This window comes from Protopterus annectens, chromosome 6.part1, assembly GCF_019279795.1.
Source record: "Protopterus annectens isolate FY-2018-M chromosome 6.part1, PAN1.0, whole genome shotgun sequence".
NCBI classification, from domain to species: domain Eukaryota; kingdom Metazoa; phylum Chordata; order Ceratodontiformes; family Protopteridae; genus Protopterus; species Protopterus annectens.
In genome coordinates, this window is record NC_056738.1 from 454,230,668 (window position 1) to 454,258,160 (window position 27,493).

The following is a 27,493-nucleotide window of genomic DNA, read 5'->3' on the forward strand; positions in this document are numbered from 1 at the left end:
GTATGGCGCAGTGACAGCAAGTAATGTAAACCAAAATTCATATATACCGAAACTAGCACAGCTATGGAGACAATACAGTTTCTCTTTCTGCTTCTGCATTGTGTCAGAGAGAAAATTTCAGGATGCCTAGTCTCATAAACTTCTGACAGTACGTGTGAGCCCTGACAATGTTTCTCAAGCAGTAATAGGCATCTGCTCAGCTGAGAGACCAGCCATTCAACTGGATGAGTTGTCAGTTTGATGAGTAATGGTGTCTTAAGGGAAGGAGGAGTACGCTTATAATGGTAGTGGTGCTGAATAGAGACTCAACTTTGATGACTGTCCATAGCAGCACTCTTAATATGGAATGGGTACTGAGTATGAATGGGTCGTTACTGCTCAACCTCTTTATCTCAAGAAGTATGGGCAAAGCCAAAAATAAAAGGGGACAAAGGACCAAAATTAGGACTGATTTTAAATAATGCTCTTATAAACTTAGTAACTTTCTAGAACAATATGTTATGCACTGACATGCACTTTCTGAAGGATATAAAGTCTGAAACTCAAATGTCTGTCATTATTTAGTGACTTCAATCCTCAACGATTTGTCAGAAAATCATAAATTTTATGATGAATAAATCAAAAATATGAGGCAAAAATCTGCACATTCTGTAAAATCACTGGTAACCAAATTCCACCACAAAAATCCAAAAAGTGCGATCTGGAAAAACAATGAAGGAGATCTTCAGTAATTCACACGATACTGCCATTGATTCACCCAAAAGTTTTATTAAAATATATCCACAGAGTAGTAAAATCACTAAACTTAACATGTAAAAGACATAAAAATCATGGATTGCATTCTGTAAAATCCTTGACAGTTATGAGGTATAACTACTGCCACTACTAGGGTGGTATGTTTGCTACAACAGAAGTAATTTGGGGGAAACTAGAAAATTAGGGTCATGCTCCTCCTGATAATGAGATCAAACTGTAAACCATTCAGACCAGCATTTATGTGTGCATGAGCTCACAGTAAGCCTAGATATTCCAATCTGGACCTTGTATTCTCACGCAGCCACTTGTTCGTTGATATTCCCATAAAGCGAATGACTTGTGTGCAAATATGGTGCATATTTCCTATTAACAATACTGACTTGTGTGCAAATATGGTACATGTTTTCTATTAACGATACTGACTTGTGTGCAAATATGGTACGTTTTCTATTAACAATACTGACTTGTGTGCAAATATGGTACGTTTTCTATTAACAATACTGACTTGTGTGTGAATATTGTACGTTTTCTATTAACAATACTGACTTGTGTGCAAATATGGTACGTTTTCTATTAACAATACTGACTTGTGTGCGAATATGGTATATATTTTCTATTAACAATACTGACTTGTGTGCGAATATGGTATATATTTTCTATTAACAATACTGGATCTTCTTTTAATTCACTCAAGTCTAATGCTGCTATCTTACTACAACAAATCAATTATTGAAATATAAAATTATTATCAGTTATTGATAGCTCTGGCTTCTTGTGAGAAGAGCTGAAGTTGGTGCAAGGGACACTTGGTTCTAAACACAGGGAAGCACATCATCAGTGTAAGTGCAACACAAAAGTGAGATGTCCATTCCCTTCATATCAGAGAGTTAAAGTAAAGGTTCTCTTAGAAGGTATGCGGAAAACCTTGTTATCTGTTACACTGTTATGATAATCTCTCTCTCTCTTGCTCTCTTTCTCTAGCTGCATCTCAAATATCCCTTATTCTGGTCTTAGGACGGTACTTTTTCAAGGCTCGTTGTGGATGGGCAGTATATCCACCATCACACATTAAATGCTTGTTACATTCTGTGTGAATTGATGTATGTGTGTGTGTGTGTGTGTGTGTGTGTGTGTGTGTGTGTGTGTGTGTGTGTGTGTGTGTGTGTGCGTGTGTGTGCGTGTGTGTGTGTGGGCAGCATTACATACATGCAGGCCTTTAACAGACTTAGCTATAATTTCACCAAGTCTGCCTACAGCACTACTTTTACAAACTTCCACGATTATTACAAAAGGAGTTCTCTCTCTTGGGTCTGCCTGGGGGTGGTCATTTGCCCTGGATAAATATCTCCTGAAGGTGGGTGAAGTAGTGCTGTTGTAAGAAGGTGGTACTCCAACCAAACAGTTGATTGGATGGGTGGTACTTGTGAACATTAGCAGGCGTTCTTAGATGGGTGGTCAGTTTATTAGTTACATCTTCCTTTCTGTCATGTGATAATTATGCATCAAACCACTTTGAAAAATACATAAAGAGCTCCACAGACATCTCCAGTGCATAACACAAATCACAGAATTCTATAACTTTACCACCAGCAAATGGTGGAGACAATAGGCCATATCATCCAGCTGAGGGTACAGGATATTCATGTAAACTCTGCTCCGTCTTCCTGATACTGCCTACAGCACCTGCCAAGATTACTATATTGTTTTCAAGCTCAGAAACCCTTGCATGCCAGTAGCTGGGTACTGCATCTGAGCAGATGCTGTGTAAAGTTAAACCTATATTTATGCACAGTGTAAGAGACATATCACAGGTACCATAAATGCAGAAGTACTGCACAACAGTTCCTTACTTCCATATTTCCAAGGACAGAAGATCCATGGATGTCTCCATCATCTGCTTCCTGGGCAACACTATTGTTATTTCTTCTTCACTACCCATGCATATCAAAGCTACCATATTTTCCTTTTCCTTAGTCTAACTGTCCAGAATTTGGAGGGACACCCCTAATTTGTTCTCTAACTTTTTCTCCATCCTTCCCAATAGACAGAATGATGAGCTTTTTCCAAACATCCGACATCACTGTTGCCATAACATCCTTCGTTTGTAGTCTTGTAAAGTGGTGGTTCCTTACCTGGTCATTTGCTGCAGTAGTGCAGGGAAGTAAGGTTGCTCTGTGTGTTCTTTGTAAAACTCCCGGACTTGCTGCTCTGTCAAAACTATTTCTTTCTGCATGGCAATCGTAAATCCAGCTTCTTTAATCTGTTGCAGGACTTCATCTAAATACAAAGATAAATTGTAATAACTGCAACCTGAAACAATGCTGTCTTTTTTAAACTACACTTGTATCTTGTGAATGAGTTGGCCTGAAAAGATTCAAAGACTAACTTTCAGAAAGCTGTGGATATGCTTACTTTAAGACTGTTGAAGGAACAAAAATTTCTACAAAAACAGTCATATATTCTTCCTTCCAAGCCACTTTCCATTTGTATCCCTAGACTTTGACTGTAATAGGTTATTGGGGGTCTTTACTGCTTATATTGGTCTCTAAGATGTAAGCTTCCCTGTAAGATAACTGCTGTGTTCTAAATGCATAGTTTTTGCACTAACTGTTACATATATACCTATACTTTACTGCTTCCCGCAATGACTTACAGTTTTTCCTTTGTATGTTTGAAAAGTTTGAAAAATTCAATAAAAATATATTTGAAAAAAAAAATTTCTACAAAAACAATCTGGTATTCTTATCTAGCACTATGGCCAGAATTAATAGCAGTAATATTTTTCTAGAGCTGTGAGAAGAAAAAAAAAAAACATAAATCAAAATATATCTGAGAATACCACAGCAACAGAATAAAATACCACTCTGAAAGAGAACGCAGTTCTGATTACATTATTTGTTGACATTTTCCTGAGCTTTAGAAATATAGCTTGCATTCTCAAATGCTAGCAAATTTCAAAATAGGGGTTTATTTATAGGATAAATTAAAGGTAAGAGCAGCAAAATTAAAAAAAAGCTAATTCCTCCAATAGGTAAACTTGAACTTAACTCTCATAACCTCCACGTCTGCTATATGGGGCAGAGGATCATTATATAAGCTGATATGCGGTGTATGCAAATGGATGTGCTATGCAGCAGGTTTACATGCTGTATGCATTACAACACATTCTGTTTGTGAAAAGCTATCTTGCAGCTGTGTTGTGCAGTACAAGTGACCATGGTACATTCCAGTAACCTGGCTCATGTTACCTGGAAAAGTAGATAAATACCAAGAAAGGTAGCTACATAGAGAGATAGACAGATAAATACTTTCATAACATAGCACTGTGCATTTCAAAAACCTTTATACACAAATGACTTTGATAACCATGTTGCCAAAGTGGTTAGAAAATCCTACTATGTGACCCATCTGACCACGAAAAGGTTCGCATCAAGATCTAAGGATGTAGTGGTGCCCCTCTACTCTTCCTTCATCAGACCCATTATTGAGTACAATGCACCAATTGAAATGTACCTGGCTAGACATCTCCAGCAGCTGGAGAGACCACAAAGGTACCTAACCAAGAGGATTAGTGGCCTCAAACAGTTGCCCTATGCAACACGACTGAAAAAGCTAAGACTGCTCTCTGTTGCATACCGCTTTCTCAGAGGCGATCCCTGTCTAACGTACAGAGCCATGTCCAACCCAGAATTGTTGAACATGCTCCATCTTAGCAAAACCAAATCTACTTGAGCTACACGCTCTAGGGATATAAACCTCAACACAACAATGAATAGAACATGCTGGAGGGATAGATTCCCTTCGCAGAGACTTCCCTTACTATGGAACAGGGTCCCGATCTACATAAGACAGAGCCCCTCACTATCACTCTTCAAGAGGAACCTTGATGAGTGGATGGGTAACAGAAAGTTCACACCGGGGATCACACCAACAACACTACTAGATAGGGACCAAGGGTACTAGCTGCTAGTACAAGGGTCTAGGGAACTACTAAAGGGGAGGTGAATACCGCACAACGTGGCTGGGCTAATATATGCCTTCGGGCAGATAGCCCAGTACCAACCTATGAACCTATGAACCTATGACTTAATAAGTATGGGGGGCTGGTAGTAACATTATGCATTTACGCTGTCAGTCAGGGCAACAGAGTACTCTTTAGTATGAAAGGCCTTATGATTGTATGTCCAATACCACTGTACAGAGCATATGTTTCTCATCCCCTCTGGATGTCTAATCCCTTGGTGGTATAGTGGATAATTTCCTTGGTAGTCTGATGTCCTGTACCCTCCCACTATAAACAAATTCTATAAAATACTATAAGAAAAGTATCAGGTATTCTAGCAGCATCACTGCCTCTCCATAAAAAGCAAACTGGTTGCCCATTACAAACCAAGCCACATTACTGCATGTCCTTCACATCTACAACTGCTGCATCCATACCTCTGTCCCACCCAAGCCACATTACTGCATGTCCCCCACATCTACAACCTGCTGCATCCATACCTCTGTCCCACCCAAGCCACATTACTGCATGTCCCTCACATCTACAACTGCAACCAACATTTAAAGTTATATGTATAAATTAAAAACAAATATATATATATATATATATATATATATATATATATATATATATTGCAATAAAAATACACTTAAAAAAATTTTAACCTAAAATGTTCTTCAGTTTTAAAACACGTAATTGCAGTGGTCTCACTTATACCCGGGTACTCAGTTGCGTTTAACCGTAATTGCCATTTGAGTTCACATATAGCTAAGTGAATATCCAGATTTCTTCCCTGAGAATCTTCTTCCACCTGCTGAATGACCAAGAATTTAAATTTATGGTCCATATATACTTTAATGTGTCTGCTTAAAGCATTAGTTAACCTGCCATGTCTGATATCCAACAAATGTTCAGCTATTCTGTTTTTAAACTGCCTATTGTTTTTTCTTACATAGAAAATAGGGCATTGCTGACACTTTGCCATATATACTACATTTAGGCTACAACAATTAAAATGTACAATTAATGTTTTTAAGTGTATTTTTGTTGCATTTTATATATATATATATATATATATATATATATATATATATTTTTTTTTTTTTTTAAATTTATACATACATATAACTTTAAATGTTGGTTGCTGGTTAATTAATTAATTGACCAAGCAAGTATATGAATTGTTATATAAAGGCTGGGTGGGTTATTATTCATTGTTCTGAGGAAGTCCCTGTAAGTGGGAAGAAAGCACTAAACCATTTGTGAATAAAGATTGTACTCTTCAGTTGCTATGTCGTGCTGTGCTTGTGTGGTTCTACAGTTTTTCAGTTGGTTGAGAAGAAGTTCGTTCCAGCTGGTGTGGCACAGTTATGGAAGGGTCAGTTACTAATACTGAGCTCATGGAGCTACTGCAGCAGATTAATCAGCAGTTGGCTGTTCATTCCACTCAGATAAAGGTTTGATGGACAAAACAACTGCTACAGCTAATATTTTTGGAAGCCTTGGCTACCCTTTGACCCAGCCAACACAAATATTCCAACCTGTACTGGCTGGCCAGCCTGTGGGTGACCCAAATTCAAGCCAGGTCAGGAATTTGAGTAATAGAGGCAATTCCAGTAGTATATGAATTGTTATATAAAGGCTGGGTGGGTTATTATTCATTATTTTGAGGAAGTCCCTGTAAGTGGGAAGAAAGCGCTAAACCATTTGTGAATAAAGATTGGACTCTTCAGTTGCTGTGTCATGCTGTGCTTGTGTGGTTCTACTTGGAAAGAAGCAGCCTGAGTGCCAGGTCAATCATTTGCTTTTTGGAAAGTCAATGTACATCCTTCAGGAAGACAAACTGATGCCCTTATATTCGGCATGATACAGAACGTGTACATTGTATTCTTTTGCTTTTAGAAACATGGTTTTCAAGATGGAGGAGCCATTAAGGTGGAGGGCTATACTACTGGTCAAGTCAACAATGGATGAGGTCACATCTCATTAGTGAGTTGTAACTTATTGATTATTGTTTTGTCTTTGTTGGTGCTGTTTCATATTATAGCACTGGTAATGATTCATTATTTAACATTCTCCTTTTCTCAGCTGATGGGCAAACACGGACTTGACATATATCAGTAAAAGGACTGTGGGGGGGGGGGGGCAGGAAATCTTTTCTCTTTCAAAAATGTTTTTTTTTCCTCCCAAGGGAGCTAAATCTGGATGCATTCATCTTGATGTAGCTTTGCCTGGACATTACCCAATGAACCACAGAGGAACCGCAGAGGAACAAGTGGGAGCCCATACCCATTTATTATATGAGCCACAGTATGTCTGGCATGGTTGCAACTCATTTCTTGGACAGTTCATTATCTTTACAGTTTTAAGGGCAGTATCCGAATGTCAACAATTCATTTTACTGACCGTTCTCTTTGTTGAAATGTTAAGTGGGTTGGTGTTAGGGGTGGGAGTGTATTTTTTTGTGAGTATTTATAGTTTTTTTTTTTTTTTTTTTTTTTTGATTATATTGCATTTTAGTGTAAAGTGATCACAGAAACAAAGTGTTTATTTTATGTGATTGTCAGTATTATGATTTGACAATATTATGAACTCTCGATATTGCGGTGTCAGTATTTGGAATGTCAATATTGTAATGTTTCTGTATAAAGAAGTAGACCCACCTGAAAAAACCCTGCTCCGAATCACAATTGTTCTAATGGCATACTGATTAACTTTTGTTTTGGGAATCTCAAGTTGCCATATTATTTAAGGTATATTTGCGTATTGTAAATCACAGCATATATCTACACAGAGCAGCTTATATAAACCTGACAAGCCAATTTGCACAGCAGCTGAAAGCAACGATCGCCAAACACCCATATTAACAACAGTTATACAGTCAATAAAGAACATTTAACATAAGTTTAGAAAAGATCTTTAAGAAGTTAAGTACTCACTTTAAAGGGGTTCTCTGGCTAATAATGAAACCACAATGAAAACCGAGTGCATTTTTATGGCATTAAAGCTGAGTGTCAATAACAAATACTTTTTAAAGGCCACAAATTTCTTTCTTACTAAGTGGTAATGTTGATGTTCTGCTTGCACAATGTTTCTCAGTTGAATATCAGCAGCATGTCTAAAATATTACCTGAGTTCACTTGTTGCCTAAACAGTACTAAACAAGATGGACACAAACTACAATATTCATATTCTCATTGTTGGTAAATAAATAATCATTGCCTTTCACTGTAACAAGCATCTTGATTCTAAGCTAATTAGACACCTCTTGTAAACAGTACAACAGCTGAAAATTTGATGAACCTTTCCTATGAAGTACTGCAAAATAGATAAGAATCACTAAGGCACCACACAACTGACTGTAAATATCCCTGTCAGGGCTAAAAGAATAACAAGAATGAAGAATGCGGAATAGTATCATATCTGGTTAAGACTAGCCACATAACAATAAATGGAAATGTTGCTGAACATCAGTCATTTAGATGGAATTCAAACTTCTCTAAACATTTAGAATGTTGACTGACAGGTACCATCATAACAGAGTTCAAGGAAATAAACTTGCTACTTTACCTTTTGAAACATTTTCTTGGGTGATTTTCACTGTACAGTGTTTTATTTATTTGGAATTCAGTTACACGCTGTTTCCTTGAAATGGTCTTTCAACCATTTGTATTTGGTCATTCAAATATATATATATATATATATATATATATATATATATATATATATATATATACATACACACACACAATATATATATATATATATATATATATGTTGTTATTGTTGTCTTTCGGCTTTTCCCGGTTAGGGGTCGCCACAGCGGAACTTCGGTCTGCTAATGATTGGCAGTAGATTTTCACGAACGTCGAGGTGCCAGCTCGACGTTCAACCTTCAACGAAGGCACGCCCATTTACGCATGTCTTTCGAACGCCCACCCAACCACGAGGAGGACATGCAGACTCCACACAGAAGGCACTCCCTGCACTCCAGCCGAGAATTGAACGGGAGTACCTCTTGCTGTGAGGCAACAATGCTACCGCTGCACCACCGCGGAAGAATATATGTATATGTATATATATATATATATATATATATATATATATATATATATATATATATATATATTTACACACACACACACACACACACACACACACACACACACACACACACACACACACACACACACACACACACACACACACACACACATATTTTAACATAGTGTCAGTCTTGAGAAGCAGTTGATATATGTATGTATGTATATATATATATATATATATATATATATATATATATATATATATATATATATATACAAACACACACACACACACACACACACACACACACACACACACACACACACACACACATTTTAACAGACTGTTAGTCTTGAGAACCAGAAAGCATATATAACATAGGGTCTATATTATAACATCGAAGTTGCAAAACTTCAATTGTTATAATATTGACACCACTACATCGAAGGCTGAAAAATAGCAAAGCCGCTGAACATCAAATTCTTACCTAGGGCAAAATTTCGGTGGGCCATTCCGTGGCTTTGCTATTTCCTCCACTGTGGTGCGATAGTTACGGACCTTAGGGTGAGGGTGCGAGTTAAGGTAAGTGGATAGGTAGGAATGTATGTATGGTCTAGTGTAGGGTTAGAAGTAGGGTTTTGTTAAGTGTATGTGTGTGGACTATTTATTTTGGTGTGCTTGTGTTGTGTGTATGTTTCTCGAAACAGAGATTGTTTTCCCTGGGAAACAATTCGCTATTCTGAGTGTTCAATGTTATCACATTTCAAAATTCCAAGTTTGAGCTTATGGTGTTCGATATTTTGGAATTTCGATTATGTGATATAGACCCTAACATATGCTAATATCATGACTTCAGTATCTTGGAGAATTCTACTCACTCCAGTTTACAAAAATATTTTCCTGGTGTTAATATATACAACTAACAGAGATGTGGTAGTGCAGTCCTACCCCCCATGCTGGGGATGGGAGATGGTTGAAGGCCTTCAAGAAATATTGTTTCATTGCATCAGCATAGCATTAGCTTTTTTTTCCTTTGCTGGTAGATTTATAGCTCACAGGTACATTTTCAGGTTCAAACAGTTGTCCTGGAAATTATGCAGTGTATGTGTGTATACACACACACACACACACTTATATATATATATATATATATATATATATATATATATATATATATATATATATATATATATATAAATATATATATATATATATATATACACACACACACACACACACACACACACACACACACACACACATATCTATATGTGTATATGTATATATATATATATATATATATATATATATATATATATATATATATACCTATATTTCAGCTGTTCAGTATTTGCCAGAAAATCACGATTTTAAACTAAAACTAACAGGATGCCACAAAATTATTGAGTGGCTTATTTAAATTATGATTTTTTTCTTTGCCCCTCACTTGCAGTGCATTATCATTTCATTGCATCACCAACATTGGTGATGTGATGTCGTCACTGAAGCCATAACCATGACTGTATGCCACGGAGACTTGAAACACGCACATGAAAGAAGAAGCTGCTTGCAGCTGCAGCCTGCAGAACTAGATAGATAATTGTTGTGTTGCCATGATAGACACAGAAGTCAGTACCTTTCTGTGTAAGGCTGTGCAGTTAAGGAGAAGATTTTTTTGTTTGTTTTAAGTTAATAGCCAGGCTTTTACCTAGCCAGTCTCCAGCCAATACCTTGATCAGCAGCAGTTACGGTGTGAATGGCTCATGAACTTTTCCTGGCTATTGGCTCAGCAGACTACAGTTTGTTACTTTGGTCCATTGTATTTCATAGTAGTTGTCTGCAGTGTTATTTGATCCCATTGAGGTCTTATTTTTTGAAATGTGTTTCCTTTTTCATTGAAGATTTTGCCTGTAAGTTTCATAAAAAAGTTTGTACTTTTAATAATCAGATGATTGTGCTGGTGAATTTTCAGTGATTGTTTATTGTGTGGATTTTTTGAAGAGCATTTTGTGGATCTATGTTGTGGACTGATTCAGTTAATGCTGGACATTATATCTCATGATGGTGAAGTTTAGAATCCATTTTAAGAACACATAATAAACTGAAGTTAAAATCGGATGCCCTGTCATAGTTCTTTCTACCCTGATGTAGTACAGAAATAAAGAATAGCAGTGTAGACAATATTAATGCTTAGAAACTGTAACACATCTTCCACAGAAATGGCAGCTAAAATCAAACCCGATATTAATCAATCAGCAGATTTAAAAGCTGATAATTTGCTCTACCACACTTTTCATTTTGGTTGTCACTTGTTTGGTAGCAACACTGTAAACACCATTCCGAAGACAAAATGTCTTAGTAATGTGAAGAGCAACACAGGGGCAACTCGACTCAAACAGGCAGTAAATCACTATTTTATTATTTAAAAACTACTCAATAGTAGTACATAAAATCACGGTTAAGCGCGTTTATTTGACAGAGCAGACTTCATCAGAACAATAAAACACAAGTTTAAAACTCCATTATATAAACTTTTTGGCACCAAAAAATACAAACCAATACCATTTAAAATTTAAAAAGACAGTGCTTAACTTAATCCTTTGCACTTCCCATACAACAACAACATTTCTCTGCATAAATAAAACCAACACAGTCCGCGTGTAAAAAACATGCGGAATATCTTGAAACAACACAATAGTTAAAGTGCAATAAATACTTATTATAAATAATATCACATAAAAGACTACCATCTCTGATACTACAGTAATGAAATAAAACATCTACTAGATAATTCCTTAAAACCATGTAAACCTAAACATGCATCCCAAAGAAATCATGTATTTAATACATATAATCTATATAATTGATATAATTGATGTACAGAATGATATACAGAAAGATATACAAAAAACTACTAATAAATTAAAACCATTATGGCAAAAAATGTAGCAAAAAATGTAAATATCTAGATGTTGCAAGGATACATAATACACGATGAATTATCTGTTGAAACATTTTGTACTAATGCCGTTAAGCTAATGTCAAAAATGGCTTGATGGTGATGTAGTCATTGATACAGGGTTTTCTAGTGGCGTCAGTCAACATCTGCCATTTACTTTCTCTCATCCCTAATAGAGGTTTCCAATTACCCCCATGAGGGGAAATATCCACTTGATCAATAATAGTAAACTTGAACTGGTGTATATCACCACTTTCTTTAATATGCCGATATAAAGCGTTGTTATTGTCTTTGACCTTGATACAATAAAAATTATCATATATGCGTCGCTTAAACTGTCTCTCAGTTTTTCCTATATAAAAAGCGGCGCAAGCCGTGCATTTAGCCAAATAGACAATGTTCTTACTATTGTAATTCCCAGCTCTAAATCTAATGTAAGTCCTATTCACATCATCTAGCTTACATCCTTCTACTTCACTAATAGCATGACATTGTTTGCATGATCCACACTTTCTAGTAAAGTTTGTTTTTTTTTGTCCTTATATTGGTCTTAGTCATAACCTCCAACTGTCTCTTAATGTTCATGCCTGTTTTATTTACGAAACCAGGATGCTTACCTAGAATGGATTTCATCTCCTCATTCACCATTAACAAATTCCAGTGACCTCTAATGATGTTTTTAATATAATGTGTATAAGGGGAATATACCAAAACACATACCCTATTGTTTCTTATCCCATCAAGCCCCGATGAACTATTATTCACTTGAGTAAATTCTCTTCCCAATAATGGGGGGGGTATTTCTTGCCCCATTCTCTACTAACATAGTCTATCACATCTGTCAGTAATGTATTGGGATATCCTCTGCTAAGAAACATAGACTTAATATATTCAAGTTCTTTCTTCATAATGTCTATCGTGGAAGACATACGGGATGCCCTTATACATTGCCCTTTAAATACATTTTTTAAAACATGTCTAGGGTGTTCACTGGTAAATTCCAAATAATCATTGGAACAGGTGTCCTTCCTGTAAATCTGTGATACAAATCCAAGTTCCGAGTGACTAATGTAGGTGTCCAAGCAAGCTATACCATACCCATTGACCTTGTGTGTGAATCTCAAAAATGCACTGGAATTGTTGATATGATCAATGAATTGATTAATCATACCAATGGATCCATTCCATAACAAAAATATATCATCCAAATATCTCATATAATATGAGACATATTGGTAATATTGACAACCAAATAGGTGTTCGTTCTCCCATTTCAGCATAACCAGGTTAGCGAAAATGGGAGCACAAGATGCTCCCATTGCTACTCCCCTGGTTTGTCTGAAGTATTCACCTTCGAAGTAAATGTAATTATAATCCAAAACCAAACCCATCATGTCAGTAATGAGACAAATTCGGTCCCAGTTCATATAGAAATATTTCCTCAGACTATTACTAAAGTCCTGTAAACCTACGTCTTTGGGAATACTGGAAAATAAATCAATAACATCGATGGTGATAAACGTTAAATCCCTTCTCCATATGTTGGGGGTTAAATGGGCCAAGAACATCCAAGAGTCTTTAACCAGATGTGGAATATTTTTATATACAGGTTTGACCCATCTGTCAATGGCAACCCCTATAGGGTATGTTTTGGATTTACTACCTGAAATAATTGGGTGAAATGGGGGGTTAATTATATTCTTGTGGACCTTAGGAATACCTATAATAGTAGCTAGTGTGGGATGATCCACCTTCAAATAATTATATGTATCAATAGTAATTATTTTGTCAATTAAATATTCCTCCAAGGCTAAATCAATCCTTTTATATCCTATGTGGATTTCATTGAGAGAAATAGTCTCATAATTACCAGATTTGTATAAGATACTGTGCATTTCATTAATATAATCCATACTGTTGTATAATACTACCCCTCCCCCCTTGTCAGGTTTCATAATTCTAATCTCGTTGTTGGTCATCAATTCTTTCAAACAAGTGCATTCATTCTCCAGTAGATTGTCCTTGATACTACAGTGTTTACTACTGAATTTGTTGAATTTGTACACATCCTGACACACCATTTTTTCAAAACATGTAACCTTCAGGTTAGCTGGGGGAATGAATGTGCTCTTCTTCTTCAAACCATAAGACTCTATGTACCCTGTTTGTCCTTCATTAGATTTAAAAAAAAGTGCCAAATTCAACCTCCTACAATATAACTTTATTTCAGTAATAGTATCAACTAGATTGAATTTTACTGTGGAACTGTTGTCATTAATACCTCCTCCAGTCCTAATCATAAAAATAAGAACAAATTTAATTGTCAGGACAACAACAAACGTACACCCGATAATGACTTTTTAGATCAATTTTTGGGTGATGAATTTGAATTTACTGACAGTGGGGGAAATGCTATGTGTAACAAGAATGGAAGACATCATAGTAATTCCAATGGGACTTTAAAGAATACGATCTATACCCTAGGAAAAAACTTATTGACAATAAAGAGCATTAAAATTGACAGTGCCTATCTTACTAAATGTATTTCTATGCGGATTGTATCTATGGGGCTTAGGTTTTTTAAAATACCCATGGGTCTTGAGTTAAACAATACTACTATGTCTGAGTTTAACAAATTGTTTGACACTTTTGGTTTCAGCTATATTAATACACTTATTAAGAAAAATGATGAAAAATTATCTAATTTAGTGTGTGAAGTGGAAAAGTTAAATCATAAAATAGTAACAGATTTGTTATTTCCACAATGGCAAGATTTGTATGATAAACAGTTTAAAGTGGCTGAACAAAAAGCTAAGGGGATACATAGCAGAAAAAGCAGGAAAATATAACGTGATGTTGAACAGTATAAAAATGATAGGGCTTATATATGGCCTAGTGAAAACAAGATACCAGAGAGAGATAGGACTAGCAGGAATGGTGTTAGACACCAGGATAAGGATTCTAATTTTCAAGGGGTCAGATACTATCCAGCCCCAAAAAACAGTGTACACAGTGGAACAGACGGGAGATTCAGCAGGAATGGAGATAGAAACAGTTAGGACACCATTGTTGTGTGATTTAAGTGATACTAACAGAATTACTCCTGATTTAAGGGATACCTATAGTAACATTTCTGATATTCCTATTCCTTTATTGGATACTACGTCATTAGATGACAAAAATAGTGTTGATAACATAGTGAACACTTACAACGGCTTTAAGGTGTTTAATTACACCAACGCCAATATCACACGAGAATGTTTTATGTTATTTTCCAAGGGAATGAAGTTCATTCTCACAGTAAAATTCAATCTAGTTGATACTATTACTGAAATAAAGTTATATTGTAGGAGGTTGAATTTGGCACTTTTTTTTAAATCTAATGAAGGACCAACAGGGTACATAGAGTCTTATGGTTTGAAGAAGAAGAGCACATTCATTCCACCAGCTAATCTGAAGGTTACATGTTTTGAAAAAATGGTGTGTCAGGATGTGTACAAATTCAACAAATTCAGTAGTAAACAATGTAGTATAAAGGACAATCTACTGGAGAATGAATGTACTTGTTTGAAAGAATTGATGACCAACAACGAGATTAGAATTATGAAACCTGACAAGGGGGGAGGGGTAGTATTATACAACAGTATGGATTTTATTAATGAAATGCACAGTATCTTATACGAATCTGGCAATTATGAGACTATTTCTCTCAATGAAATCCACATAGGATATAAAAGGAATGATTTAGCCTTGGAGGAATATTTAATTGATGAAATAATTACTATTGATACATATAATAATTTGAAGGTGGATCATCCCACACTAGCTACTATTATAGGTATTCCTAAGGTCCACAAGAATATAATTCACACCCCATTTCGCCCGATTGTTTCAGGTAGTAAATCCAAAACATACCCTATAGGGGTTGCCATTGACAGATGGGTCAAACCTGTATATAAAAATATTCCACATCTGGTTAAAGACTCTTGGATGTTCTTGGCCCATTTAACCCCCAACATATGGAGTAGGGGTTTAACGTTTATCACCATCGATGTTATTGATTTATTTTCCAGTATTCCCAAAGACGTAGGTTTACAGGCCTTTAGTAATAGTCTGAGGAAATATTCTGATATGAACTGGGACCGAATTTGTCTCATTACTGACATGATGGGTTTGGTTTTGGATTATAATTACATTTACTTCGAAGGTGAATACTTCAGAAAAACCAGGGAAGTAGCAATGGGAGCATCTTGTGCTCCCATTTTCGCTAGCCTGGTTATGCTGGAATGGGAGAACGAACACCTATTTGGTTGTCAATATTACCAATATGTCTCATATTATACGAGATATTTGGATGATATGTTTTTGTTATGGAATGGACCCATTGATATGATTGATCAATTCATTGATCATATCAACAATTCCAGTGCATTTTTGAGATTCACACACAAGGTCAATGGGTATGGTATAGCTTACTTGGACACCTACATTAGTCACTCGGAACTTGGATTTGTATCACAAATTTACAGGAAGGACACCTTTTCCAATGATTATTTGGAATTTACCAGTGACCACCCTAGACATGTTTTAAAAAATGTATTTAAAGGGCAATGTATAACGGCAGCCCGAATGTCTTCCACGATAGACATTATGAAGAAAGAACTTGAATATATTAAGTCTATGTTTCTTAGCAGAGGATATCCCAATACATTACTGACAGATGTGATAGACTATGTTAGTAGAGAATGGGGCAAGAAATACCCCCCATTATTGGGAAGAAAATTTACTCAAGTGAATAATAGTTCAACGGGGCTTGATGGGATAAGAAACAATAGGGTATGTGTTTTGGTATATTCCCCTTATACACATTATATTAAAAACATCATTAGAGGTCACTGGAATTTGTTAATGGTGGATGAGGAGGTGAAAACCATTCTAGGTAAGCATCCTAGTTTCATAAATAAAACAGGCATGAACATTAAGAGACAGTTGGAGGTTATGACTAAGACCAATATAAGGACAAAAAAAACAAACTTTACTAGAAAGTGTGGATCATGCAAACAATGTCATGCTATCAGTGAAGTAGAAGGATGTAAGCTAGATTATGTGACTAGGACTTACATTAGATTTAGAGCTGGGAATTGCAATAGTAAGAACATTGTCTATTTGGCTAAATGCACGGCTTGCACCACTTTTTATATAGGAAAAACTGAGAGACAGTTTAAGCGACGCATATATGATCATTTTTATTGTATCAAGGTCAAAGACAATAACAATGCTTTATATCGGCATATTAAAGAAAGTGGTGATATACACCAGTTCAAGTTTGCTATTATTGATCAAGTGGATATTTCCCCTCGTGGGGGTAATTGGAAAGCTCTATTAGGGATGAGAGAAAGTAAATGGCAGATGTTGACTGACGCCACTAGAAAACCCGGTATCAATGACTACATCACCATCAAGCCATTTTTGACATTAGCTTAATGGCATTAGTACAAAACGTTTCAAAAGATAATTCATCATGTATTATGTATCCTTGCAACATCTAGATATTTACATTTTTTGCTACATTTTTTGCCATAATGGTTTTAATTTATTAGTAGTTTTTTTGTATATCTTTCTGTATATCATTCTGCACATCAATTATATCAATTATATAGATTATATGTATTAAATACATGATTTCTTTGGGATGCAGGTTTAGGATTTACATGGTTTTAAGGAATTATCTAGTAGATGTTTTATTTCATTACTGTAGTATCAGAGATGGTAGTCTTTTTATGTGATATTATTTATAATAAGTATTTATTGCACTTTAACTATTGTGTTGTTTCAAGATATTCCACATGTTTTTTGCATGCGGACTGTGTTGGTTTTATTTATGCAGAGAAATGTTGTTGTTGTATGGGAAGTGCAAAGCATTAAGTTAAGCACTGTCTTTTTAAATTTTAAATGGTATTGGTTTGTATTTTTTGGCGCCAAAAAGTTTATATAATGGAGTTTTAAACTTGTGTTTTATTGTTCTGATGAAGTCTGCTCTGTCAGATGAAAGCGCTTAACCGTGATTTTATGTACTACTATCGAGTAGATTTTAAATAATAAAATAGTGATTTACTGCCTGTTCGAGTCGAGTTGCACCTGTGTTGCTCTTCACATTACTAAGACATTTTGTCTTCGGAACGGTGTTTACTGTGTTGCCTTGGTGTTTTTGTTTGTTTTCAACCTTGTTTGGTAGCAAGAAATATGTTACAGCTTTTAAAGCTGTCAGGAGGTTTCTGATGTAGTTCCATAGTGAGTGTGATGTGTGCATCAGGACATATTTCAATAAAAATAAAGGTTCATATCTAGGTGCCTGGATTGCATCACCAATCATTACCAATTTGTTAATGTGATAAATGGACTTACGAAATTCACTTTGACAGTAAAGTTTATAGGTGAATTTCTTGAATCCATTTTGAGAACACATTAACAAATAGTTGTGTTCAGAAACTCAGCCATAACTTTTTGTAGTAGCTGGAGCTTTTGGCTGCCCCATGCGAAGGTTGAAAAGTACAGAGAACAGAACAATGTTAGCTCATATGTTTCATTTGTAATATGCTTTCATAGCAGAATGAAATCTCAAGTGTCCTTCAGAATGTCTCTGTTAGCTTGCTTCCTGTATAATATTAGTAAGTGCTGACAGGTTAGGAAAGTATTAGAAAAAGATAACATTTGTTCTGAGTAGAAAGTTATCATGGAATTCAGAACTCATGTCTAATATGGAATGTTATAAACAAGCAGTCAGGCAACCATATTTAGCAAAATTAATGATGTAGTGTATATCTATAATTGGTCAGTGGCAGTTTTATAATTGCTACAATAATGTTGCTTTTAATGAAAAAAAAAAAGGTTTAAAATATTATGATTCCTGCAGCTCGAGGAGACAGTATCTTGATTTACTAGTCTCCCACATACATATTTCTCATTGCAATAGCGGGGATTGTTATTCTCTGCTGAACTGTCATGTGAGAAAGTTATTTGGTACCTTAACACCCAAAATCCTACAATTTACAGAGACAGATAATGTTTTACTACTTAGCACTACCATATTGTCAGTCAATGGAAACAGTACCATTCTTATCAATAAACAGATTTAAAAGTTATTTTGTACGTGTGCATGTGTGTGGCAGTGTGAAGAATATAACAGCCTTTAATGCTGTCCAAAAGCTCCTAATGAGGTTCTGTGGTAGCTGCTGTGTGTGTTGCAGTATGAAGATCCAATTACAACAGCTGTCAAAGGAGCAAAACAGGGTTATGACTGTGTCTCTGACTGATCATAATTAAGTCATAATCTGAGACATTCATATAAAAAAACTCACTTGAGAGTGGAGCAAAGCCATTAACATTAAATCTCAGAGGAGTTTGGTGGGAAAATTAAAAGTTATGGGGTGGAGATCAATATGGTGGCCTGTACAGGAAAATGGCAGTCTGATTAAAAGCAGTATTTTTCAGTAAGGGATCTGTCACAAGGACGTCAGTAAAGAGAGGAGTTCTGAAATATTTACTGTTGAGAAAAGTTTTGTTTTACATACTTACATCAGATATCACACTGGTTTGGACAGCAAGACCAGCATAAGTGCCAGCAATATAAAGGGTTACACTGCAGGTGATCATGGATCACTTATCAGGTTCCAGCCACCTGAACACAACTGGTCAAAATCACCTGTTATCAGATATGGAAAGCTACAAGTTTTTGGCACAGGGGGGGTGGCTGCCTGTGCAAGACCACTATGCAAATTAATGGGGAATTTCTCCTTTTACCAGTGTAATGTGACTATGGAGTTAGTATTTGCAAGTTCTGGGGTTGTGGGGTTGGTTACAGATGATAAGGGTGCACAAATATTTGCCTCCCAAAAAAAAAAAAAAAAAAAAAATATATATATATATATATATATATATATATATATATACACTTACTAGTTTGCGTTTGGGTTTTAGGAGAACTATGTTCTTCACATGTTAAGTTCAAAAATGGTGTTTCTGATTCATTGTGCATTGACACCTTATGAAGAAGCAGTAGTAGGAGGGGTGCAGTAGTTAGAGATGTGGGGGGTAGCGATGTCAAAGCAGGCCTTTGTCAATAAGAGCAGACAGGGGCAGCTGGGATTTAATGCAAATAAAGTACAAAACTGCATCTTTTGGAGAGGCAAAGCAAATCATCTAAAATGAATTGTGCTGTGAAATATGAAAGGAAAGTGGCAATGTCCAATAGGATGTTAGGCATTCCAGTACTACAAGCCGATTCTAGACATGCTGATGTCATCCTTCCATTATAGACGGCACTGGTAAAGGCTACACATGTGCATTCCAGTGCTACAAGCCGATTCTAGACATGCTGATGTCATCCTTCCATTATAGATGGCACTGGTAAAGGCTACACATGTGCATTCCAGTGCTACAAGCCGATTCTAGACATGCTGATGTCATCCTTCCATTATAGATGGCACTGGTAAAGGCTACACATGTGGATAAGCATGCAAATGAATGGCACTGGGGTGGTAGAAAGTCTGCAATGGAAACTCACCAACATGATAATAGGAATGGAGGAACTGGCTTATAAAATGAAACTTAAAATCTGGGAATGTGTATCTAATGAAAGGCAGCCGAAGGTGTCTGTGTGTCTACATGATTTTCATGCACCTTATTGTTTGGGGAGAAGACCGAGAGATGGAGCTGAAGGAAAGCACAGAGAAGAACAGAACATTATGGCAGACAGACTGTAGACTGGTTTGGGATGCACTTGAGCAAGTATTTATTTGAGATGAGGGAGGTTGGAACCAGGAATCAGTAGACTAAAACAATTGTTCAGTGTAAGTCATTGTAGGGGTTCAAAGCTGCTTGGGAGAGCAAGAACCGCTGGGACAAGGACTGAGTAGAGGCATCTGCACAGGAGCTAACTGCAATACTCGGACCAACCCAGAAATACTGAATCTGCCTTCCTCTGCATCTTCATAAGTTACTCATCCTCACATTTCCTCCATTCAGTTCTTCCTACAATCTATATTACCTTTTACTGTACTTTACAGCAGGCGTTTATATGACAGATATTCCCACCTTCCCTGCCACAGGGATTATGAGCCACACTGCATCACTCACTTTATTACCTATCAGCTACCTGACCTCTTTTTTTTGGAAATGCTTCCATGTTACTGAAGGCAAGTAGTTTTCCTTGTTAGCATTCTCAGTTTCTGCTCAGATCTAGCTTTGAGTAGCAGCTCTATCATCTTCTTTTCACCCCACTAAATTTCTGAAAGACTGTGGTCCCATTAGTTATGGATAGTATCCTCTGTTTATAGTTTATTTATGTTCCTCAGTCTGCATACCATCCCTTTTCCTGTGTACAGTGGTCTATATGCTATAGCATGCCACATGGGTTATTTGATCATACCTTTCAGATTTAAGGTCAACAGCTTCATCAAAAAATGTTGTCATCATCTAGTACCTCCTTGACTGTATACCTAATGGCTTCTTGATGTACTCAGCCACCCTTTTCCCGTTCTTACTTTTGCTGCCCTTTGGAACTACCAACAATCCAGGTAGTATTATATTGTGGTCCCCAGCTCCTGCACCACAGGTTCTCATTATGCATGTATTGCCACTTATGATCCTTAAGTACAGCATAAGGTTATTTTATTATCAAGACTCCAAGCACAGCAGAGTATTACCTCCAACTCTCTCCATTCATCGCCAATCTTTCTAATGCTACCATTCTCTTTAACCTTCATTTCCTAACTTTGCCTTTTCCCCATATTAATATTTTTCTTTCAACACTTAACACTAAACAATTAAATTAAATTAAACAAGCTAGAGACCTGCTACAACAAAATCGCCAAATTCGCCACAGGGGCATCCTACCATAGTCACCACTGTCTCTCACTTGCTGAACTGGGCTGGCTTGAACTCCCTCACCTCCTTCAATGGTATCAACTCTCACTTGCCCACAAACTAGTAAATCATCCACTAAATGTCCCATCCTTCCAGAATCTACTCCAACCCTATCGCACCACCAGACCACTAAGATCCAGCAACAAAAATCGCTTGCAGATCACTAAAGCCAATAACTCTGCTGGTGAAGCACTATTCTCTTGCACCATAGCCAAATTATGGAACTCCCTTCCACCCACAATTACCTCCATACCATCATGCACCCACTTCAAAACTTTACTAAAAGCGCACCTAAAAACATGCTGGCTATGACCTTGCAACTCCCACTCTAATATCACCCTCCCCATCCAACCACTACCTTTCTTTCCACTCTACTAACTACCTTGATTATAGCAGGAACTTCTTCTTGTAACATTTGTTAATGTCTGTTATGTACTTCACAGATAAAGATTCTAGTTGTCTACTGATGTACTATGTTCTTCATCTGTAAATATGTTGTAAGTAATTGCTATGTAAATTGTTAATCGCTATGTAATCCAATGCAACTACTGTCTATTTATTTTAACTGTGAAGCTTTTCTCCCCGGGCCTCCACTGAAAATGGACCTACGTCCAGTCGGACACTCCCGGTCAACAAATATAAATAAATAAACACTAAATTAATTCCAAAGGAAAAATATATATAATATACTCTTCCAGTTCCTTTTTCATCAGTCAAATTCTAATTTGGTATAAGTGGTCTTGGAATAAAATGATGGATCACTTTGTGTGTACACCAGTCACTACCACCGTAAATGTTTGTTCTTCACAGACACCTTTCAGCCACTCATTAAAATCTCATAGCTGGTGCTTTCTAATCCTGTTTGCCAGTGGTTCTGAAAAAGCTACCATGCTTCCCATTTTCTACAAATCATCTGTAACTTCTGTTCCTCTGGTACACTAACTTCACTGATTCCTCTGGCCACACCATATAGCTCTATACCCACATAAACATAAGCATGGGCTTACTGTTGCTCTTGGTAGGGCCTGACCTCTTCTACTCAGGGTCAGCTCTATTACTGTCTCTGCTCACACCTAGCTTTCCTCCTCTTCACACAGTCTAATTCCCTTTGCAGGAGTACCACCCAATATCAGCACTAAAGCTCATCATCACAATCCCCCTCCTCTTTCCATATACTACTTCTGGGGCTCCCTTTCCCCTAATTCCCTTTGCAGGAGTACCACCCAATATCATCACTAAAGCTCATCATCACAATCCTCCTCCTGTTTCCATGTACTACTGCTGGGGCTCCCTTTCCCCTCTAACTTCCTGCCACCATTTTCTGTAGAATCCTACTTTCCCAGTGTCCCTTTCTTGTTAAATGTTTGCCAATTTGTTCCTGTAATTCCCAAGTCATCAGTGATCTGTGCCCTGACCCCCTCTTTCTTTTAAAAACTACTAAGTCAAGCAGCCACCTACATTATTTCACTCCTCTCCCAGTGATGCTCCTGGACCCTAGCTCCTCTGTTCTACTAATCCCACTGTACTCCTACCAGACTCCCAACATCCAGCTTTCTGTTTCACTAGACTTCACTCTGCTTATCACCCCATTATCTTGGATCACTGGTCCTGTTCATGCCAACTGACTTCTACAATCTCTCCTGCTGAACGTGACTGTGCCAACTGCCATTCCCAACCAAGAATGTACAAGCTCAGCTAACAAATAGCATCAGTGGTAAAACATAGAAGTTATTATGCTATATAAAAAATTAACCTCAGCATCTGCTCCATTCTTCAATCAAGGATAGATAATACAAAACGAAAAACAAATTCTGCTAATAGAGCCATAACATCAGAACAGAAAAACAAACAAAACACTGTTTTTTTTTCAGGTGGGCAAGCCCCGCTGCACCCACCACAACCCTCTCTAATTATATATACATACTCCAAGATTGAAACACAGGGAGGAAAGAAGCATACCTTGATCTCTGCTGTGCAATGATTCCACACAATATCAGTCACATTCGGTTCGATGTAACATTCTTTGATCTTTTCAGCCTGACATTATAGAAAGTCATCAACTTCTGGTTGAGCCGGTTCAGTTGATCAACATTTTTATGCTTTGCCAGTACAAGATCGCAATACTGGGAGATCAGGGAATATGCCTTTTTCCCCACTGTAGTGCAGTCAGAGTTTGTATATATAATTAGCAGGGACTCTCCACATGATAGGGGTGCTTAGGAGCTTGTTCCCCTGCAAAAAAACGTGTTTTGATCCTTTGCAGACCTATATTTTGGTTTTCAGCAATTAGGTTTTGATCATTACAGGATCAACTAACTCTCATTTCAATGGAAGGTTTTATTTCCATACATTTATATCGAGAGAGAGAGAGAGACACACACACACTCACACACATTCCAACTCAACAGTTGCATGACTGCAAAAACAAAAATAAAATAATAATGAATCATTGTCTGCACCATGATAGCACCACCACGTAATGATGTCCTAAGTCAAACAACAATGAATGAGTCACATCTCGTTTCTTTTGTAACCAGAGACTTCTATCATCATCCAGTGGCTACTCAGCCACTGGTATAACAACTTTTTTTAAAACACTGATGAACCTGGTATTTCTTCTTGCTTCTCTTACAGAGTTGTAATCTGATGACCTAGAAATGTATGAACAGCCGCATAAACAAAAAGAAAGATGTGCCAAATGTAATTGCACTCCCTTTATAACATTCCCTTTAGGCAAGAAGCAGGAATGAAAAAATATATTTTGCAGTGCTCTTCTGTTCTGTCTCTCTCTCTTTCTGTGTATATTTATGTATGCATGTGTGTGTGCATATATATATATGTATATATATATATATATATATATATATATATATATATATATATATATATATATATATACATACATACATACATATGTGTGACATAGACAAGGTCAATTTGTTTTTATATTGCTCATACTTTAATCTACAATTTTCTACTTTTTCAGAGCACACCTCATGACCATAACTACTGTCAGTTTTGAAGTTAAACCAAAAAATGTGTTTTGTATTCTAAAAGTGATTTGAAAAAAAAAAGTCCAAAATTTCCATTTATCAAAAAGCTCAGCCATACCTCTCCTTATAAGGTGCAGTCATAAAAATCAGCATTGTGAAGATGTGATTGCAGATACAATGAAATTAATCACTTTATATTTTCTGCAAAGTCTCAGTCTTAGGAACTTTTAGTAGTTTTCCAACAAATTAAACTCTGTAATTTCTCTATAATGTAGTACATTATGACCATGACACAATATAATTTTTCAGATTCTGGCAAGCATAACAAAATTCACATATTTTGTACAAAAGTGACATTCTGAAGAGAACTGCAAATGTCCTGTGCATGCTTTCATGAAGAGGGCTGATAATTAAATGTGAAAATGTAGAGAAATGTACAGCAAAAATGATAAACCATAAAATGGACACCCTACATTCAGATATCCAAATATATACTCATAACCATCGCATCCTATGATCCACTAAAATGTATCTAGTAACGCAGAAGTTCTATTCTACAGCTGTACAGTTAGTACTGGTAAAGGCTTATTAATGAAGCTATGTTTAAGTGGGACAGTGATAAAAATAAATCATATTACAATACAGTGGAGACATTAGTCACTGCACGTCATGCAAACATTTGATTTATTCTTATGTCATGTTCTAGTGTAACTTACCTGACAATTTTTCCTTAAGAGGACATGCAAAATTGAGCAAGCTATCTTCAAGCTTAACTCAGGCACCAGTGTAATTCAATACTGAGATTTTATTCCTAAGGTGTACAGGAATTCTGTGCCACTAATTTCCTTGACCTCAGATCATAGCTGACTATAAAGTTGTACCTCAACCGGATTCAGAATAATAAGGTAACAAACAACCACAGTAAATTTGGAATAATGCTATTTACTGCTGCAGAAAAACTTTCAGGCCCATCCCCTATATCACTAAGGACAACACAATTTCAATGTGACAGAGCAGAAAAGTACCTTTGTCTAACCCTGAACTCTTCTTCACCTTTAGTCCACATACACAGATTACAAGCAATAGATTACCAGTCCATCACAAACTATGGTACACCTTCTATCATCATGTACTTTCCCGGTCCTAGCCAGGGGATGTATTACTCTGTAAATATGTCATTATATAATACACAAATGATATAAACACCTGAATACAGAATAGTTTGACTTGTTTTTCACCCAAGCTGTATATATATCATTGTGACGTCCTAATAAAAAATCCTTGGCTGCCTAGTCAGAATAGATGTGTTCTTCTTGTTATTAGCTTATTATTTAATCACATTAATTAATTCCCTTCACTTGAGTTCTGGAAGTTTGTAGTTTTAACTTCCAATGGTTGCATCTTGAGCCTTTTGACAAAAAAAAAGTTTTAGACTTACAGTTCAAAGAGATGTTAATATCTCTAGAACTATAAATGTTTCTAATTAAGTATAAATTGTAAGCTGTTCAAAGCAGAGTAATCTTTACAATGGTCATATTCATTAGATTCTAAATATAAAACTGGAATTTATACGCCACAATAACACAGTAAACAATAATTTTGCAATAATTGGTAAGTGACTTTGAAAACACATGCAAGTAACCACTCAAGCTGTACACCGGTGTGATCTGTATTTTGTTCTTCCATTTTTGAATCTTTATATGAGACTAAGGAATTCTGTTTGTGTTGCTGACAATATAACTAAATAGTATATAAATAACATTTAATATCTTTTTAATTGCAATAAACAGAGGTCATGTATCAATGGAGTTCTGATGCCCATCACATAAAGGTTAATGTAAAACCTTTAAATATATTGTATGTAGCATGGTTTTGGAATTACTAGTGTAAATATGAACAGGTAATATTAGTCACCAAAAGGCATCACTGGGATAATCCTTCTGAAACACTTGGAGGCATCCCTAGGGAGCAACACTCCCACCAAAAGCATACCAAGGCTTCTGACAACATGGCTTCTCCTTAACAGGTAACTATGATAACTTTCTGACACAAGTAAAACCATGTTTCAGATCTGCCAAAGGGAAAAGCACCTTTATAAAGATTGCACCAGCTACATGGAATCACCAATGTGTGATTAGTATTTACTGATTGGTTTTTCTGTGTGACCTTCTCACTCATTGTTTTAGTTTATTATTTGGGATATTTTGCAGTCACTCTGATGACAATGGATGTCAGCTGGGTATAACAGCCCTGTGTTTCTTATGCTTAGCCAAATACTCTGCTTGTGCTGTGCTGATGAGGTCATAACAAGGCCGAAATATACATATCCACAGCTAGTGGGGTTTGGCTTTATTGGCCTGAAATTGTCCATTAAAACAACAAAACAAGTCATTGACATTCAGAATTGCCAGTCAGCTGAAACACCTGGAGTTCATAAGGGTCACTTGCATATATCCCATGTGCCTTTGATTCAAGAGGTTTGAGAGGCCACTCTTTGGAAGTTCCATCTTGGCTGGAGTTATCATTTAGTTTTTACTGATTGTTTTTTCTGTGTGACCTTCTCACGCATTGCTTTAGTTTGTTATTTGGGATATTTTGCAGTCAACCTAATGACAATGGACATCAGCTGGGTATAACAGCCCTGTGTTTCTTATGATTAGTCAGACACTCTGCTTGTGCTGTGCTGATGAGGTCATAACAAGGCGGAAATATGCATATCCACAGCTAGTGGGGTTTGGCTTTATTGGCCTGAAATTGTCCATTAAAATGACAAAACAAGTCATGTGCATTCAGAATCGCCATTTAGCTGCA

At 36.5% G+C, this 27,493-nt stretch overlaps 1 protein-coding gene across 1 annotated transcript in view; it reads right to left on the reverse strand.

Annotated features, from left to right (window-relative positions):
* Positions 1–27,493, reverse strand: part of LOC122805622 (thioredoxin domain-containing protein 6-like) — a 563,041-nt gene that overhangs the window by 208,399 nt on the left and 327,149 nt on the right. Inside the window, exon 12 of the mRNA XM_044075878.1 lies at positions 2,889–3,033. Coding sequence (XP_043931813.1) covers positions 2,889–3,033 — 145 coding nt within the window. The remainder of the gene's footprint in view (positions 1–2,888; positions 3,034–27,493) is intronic.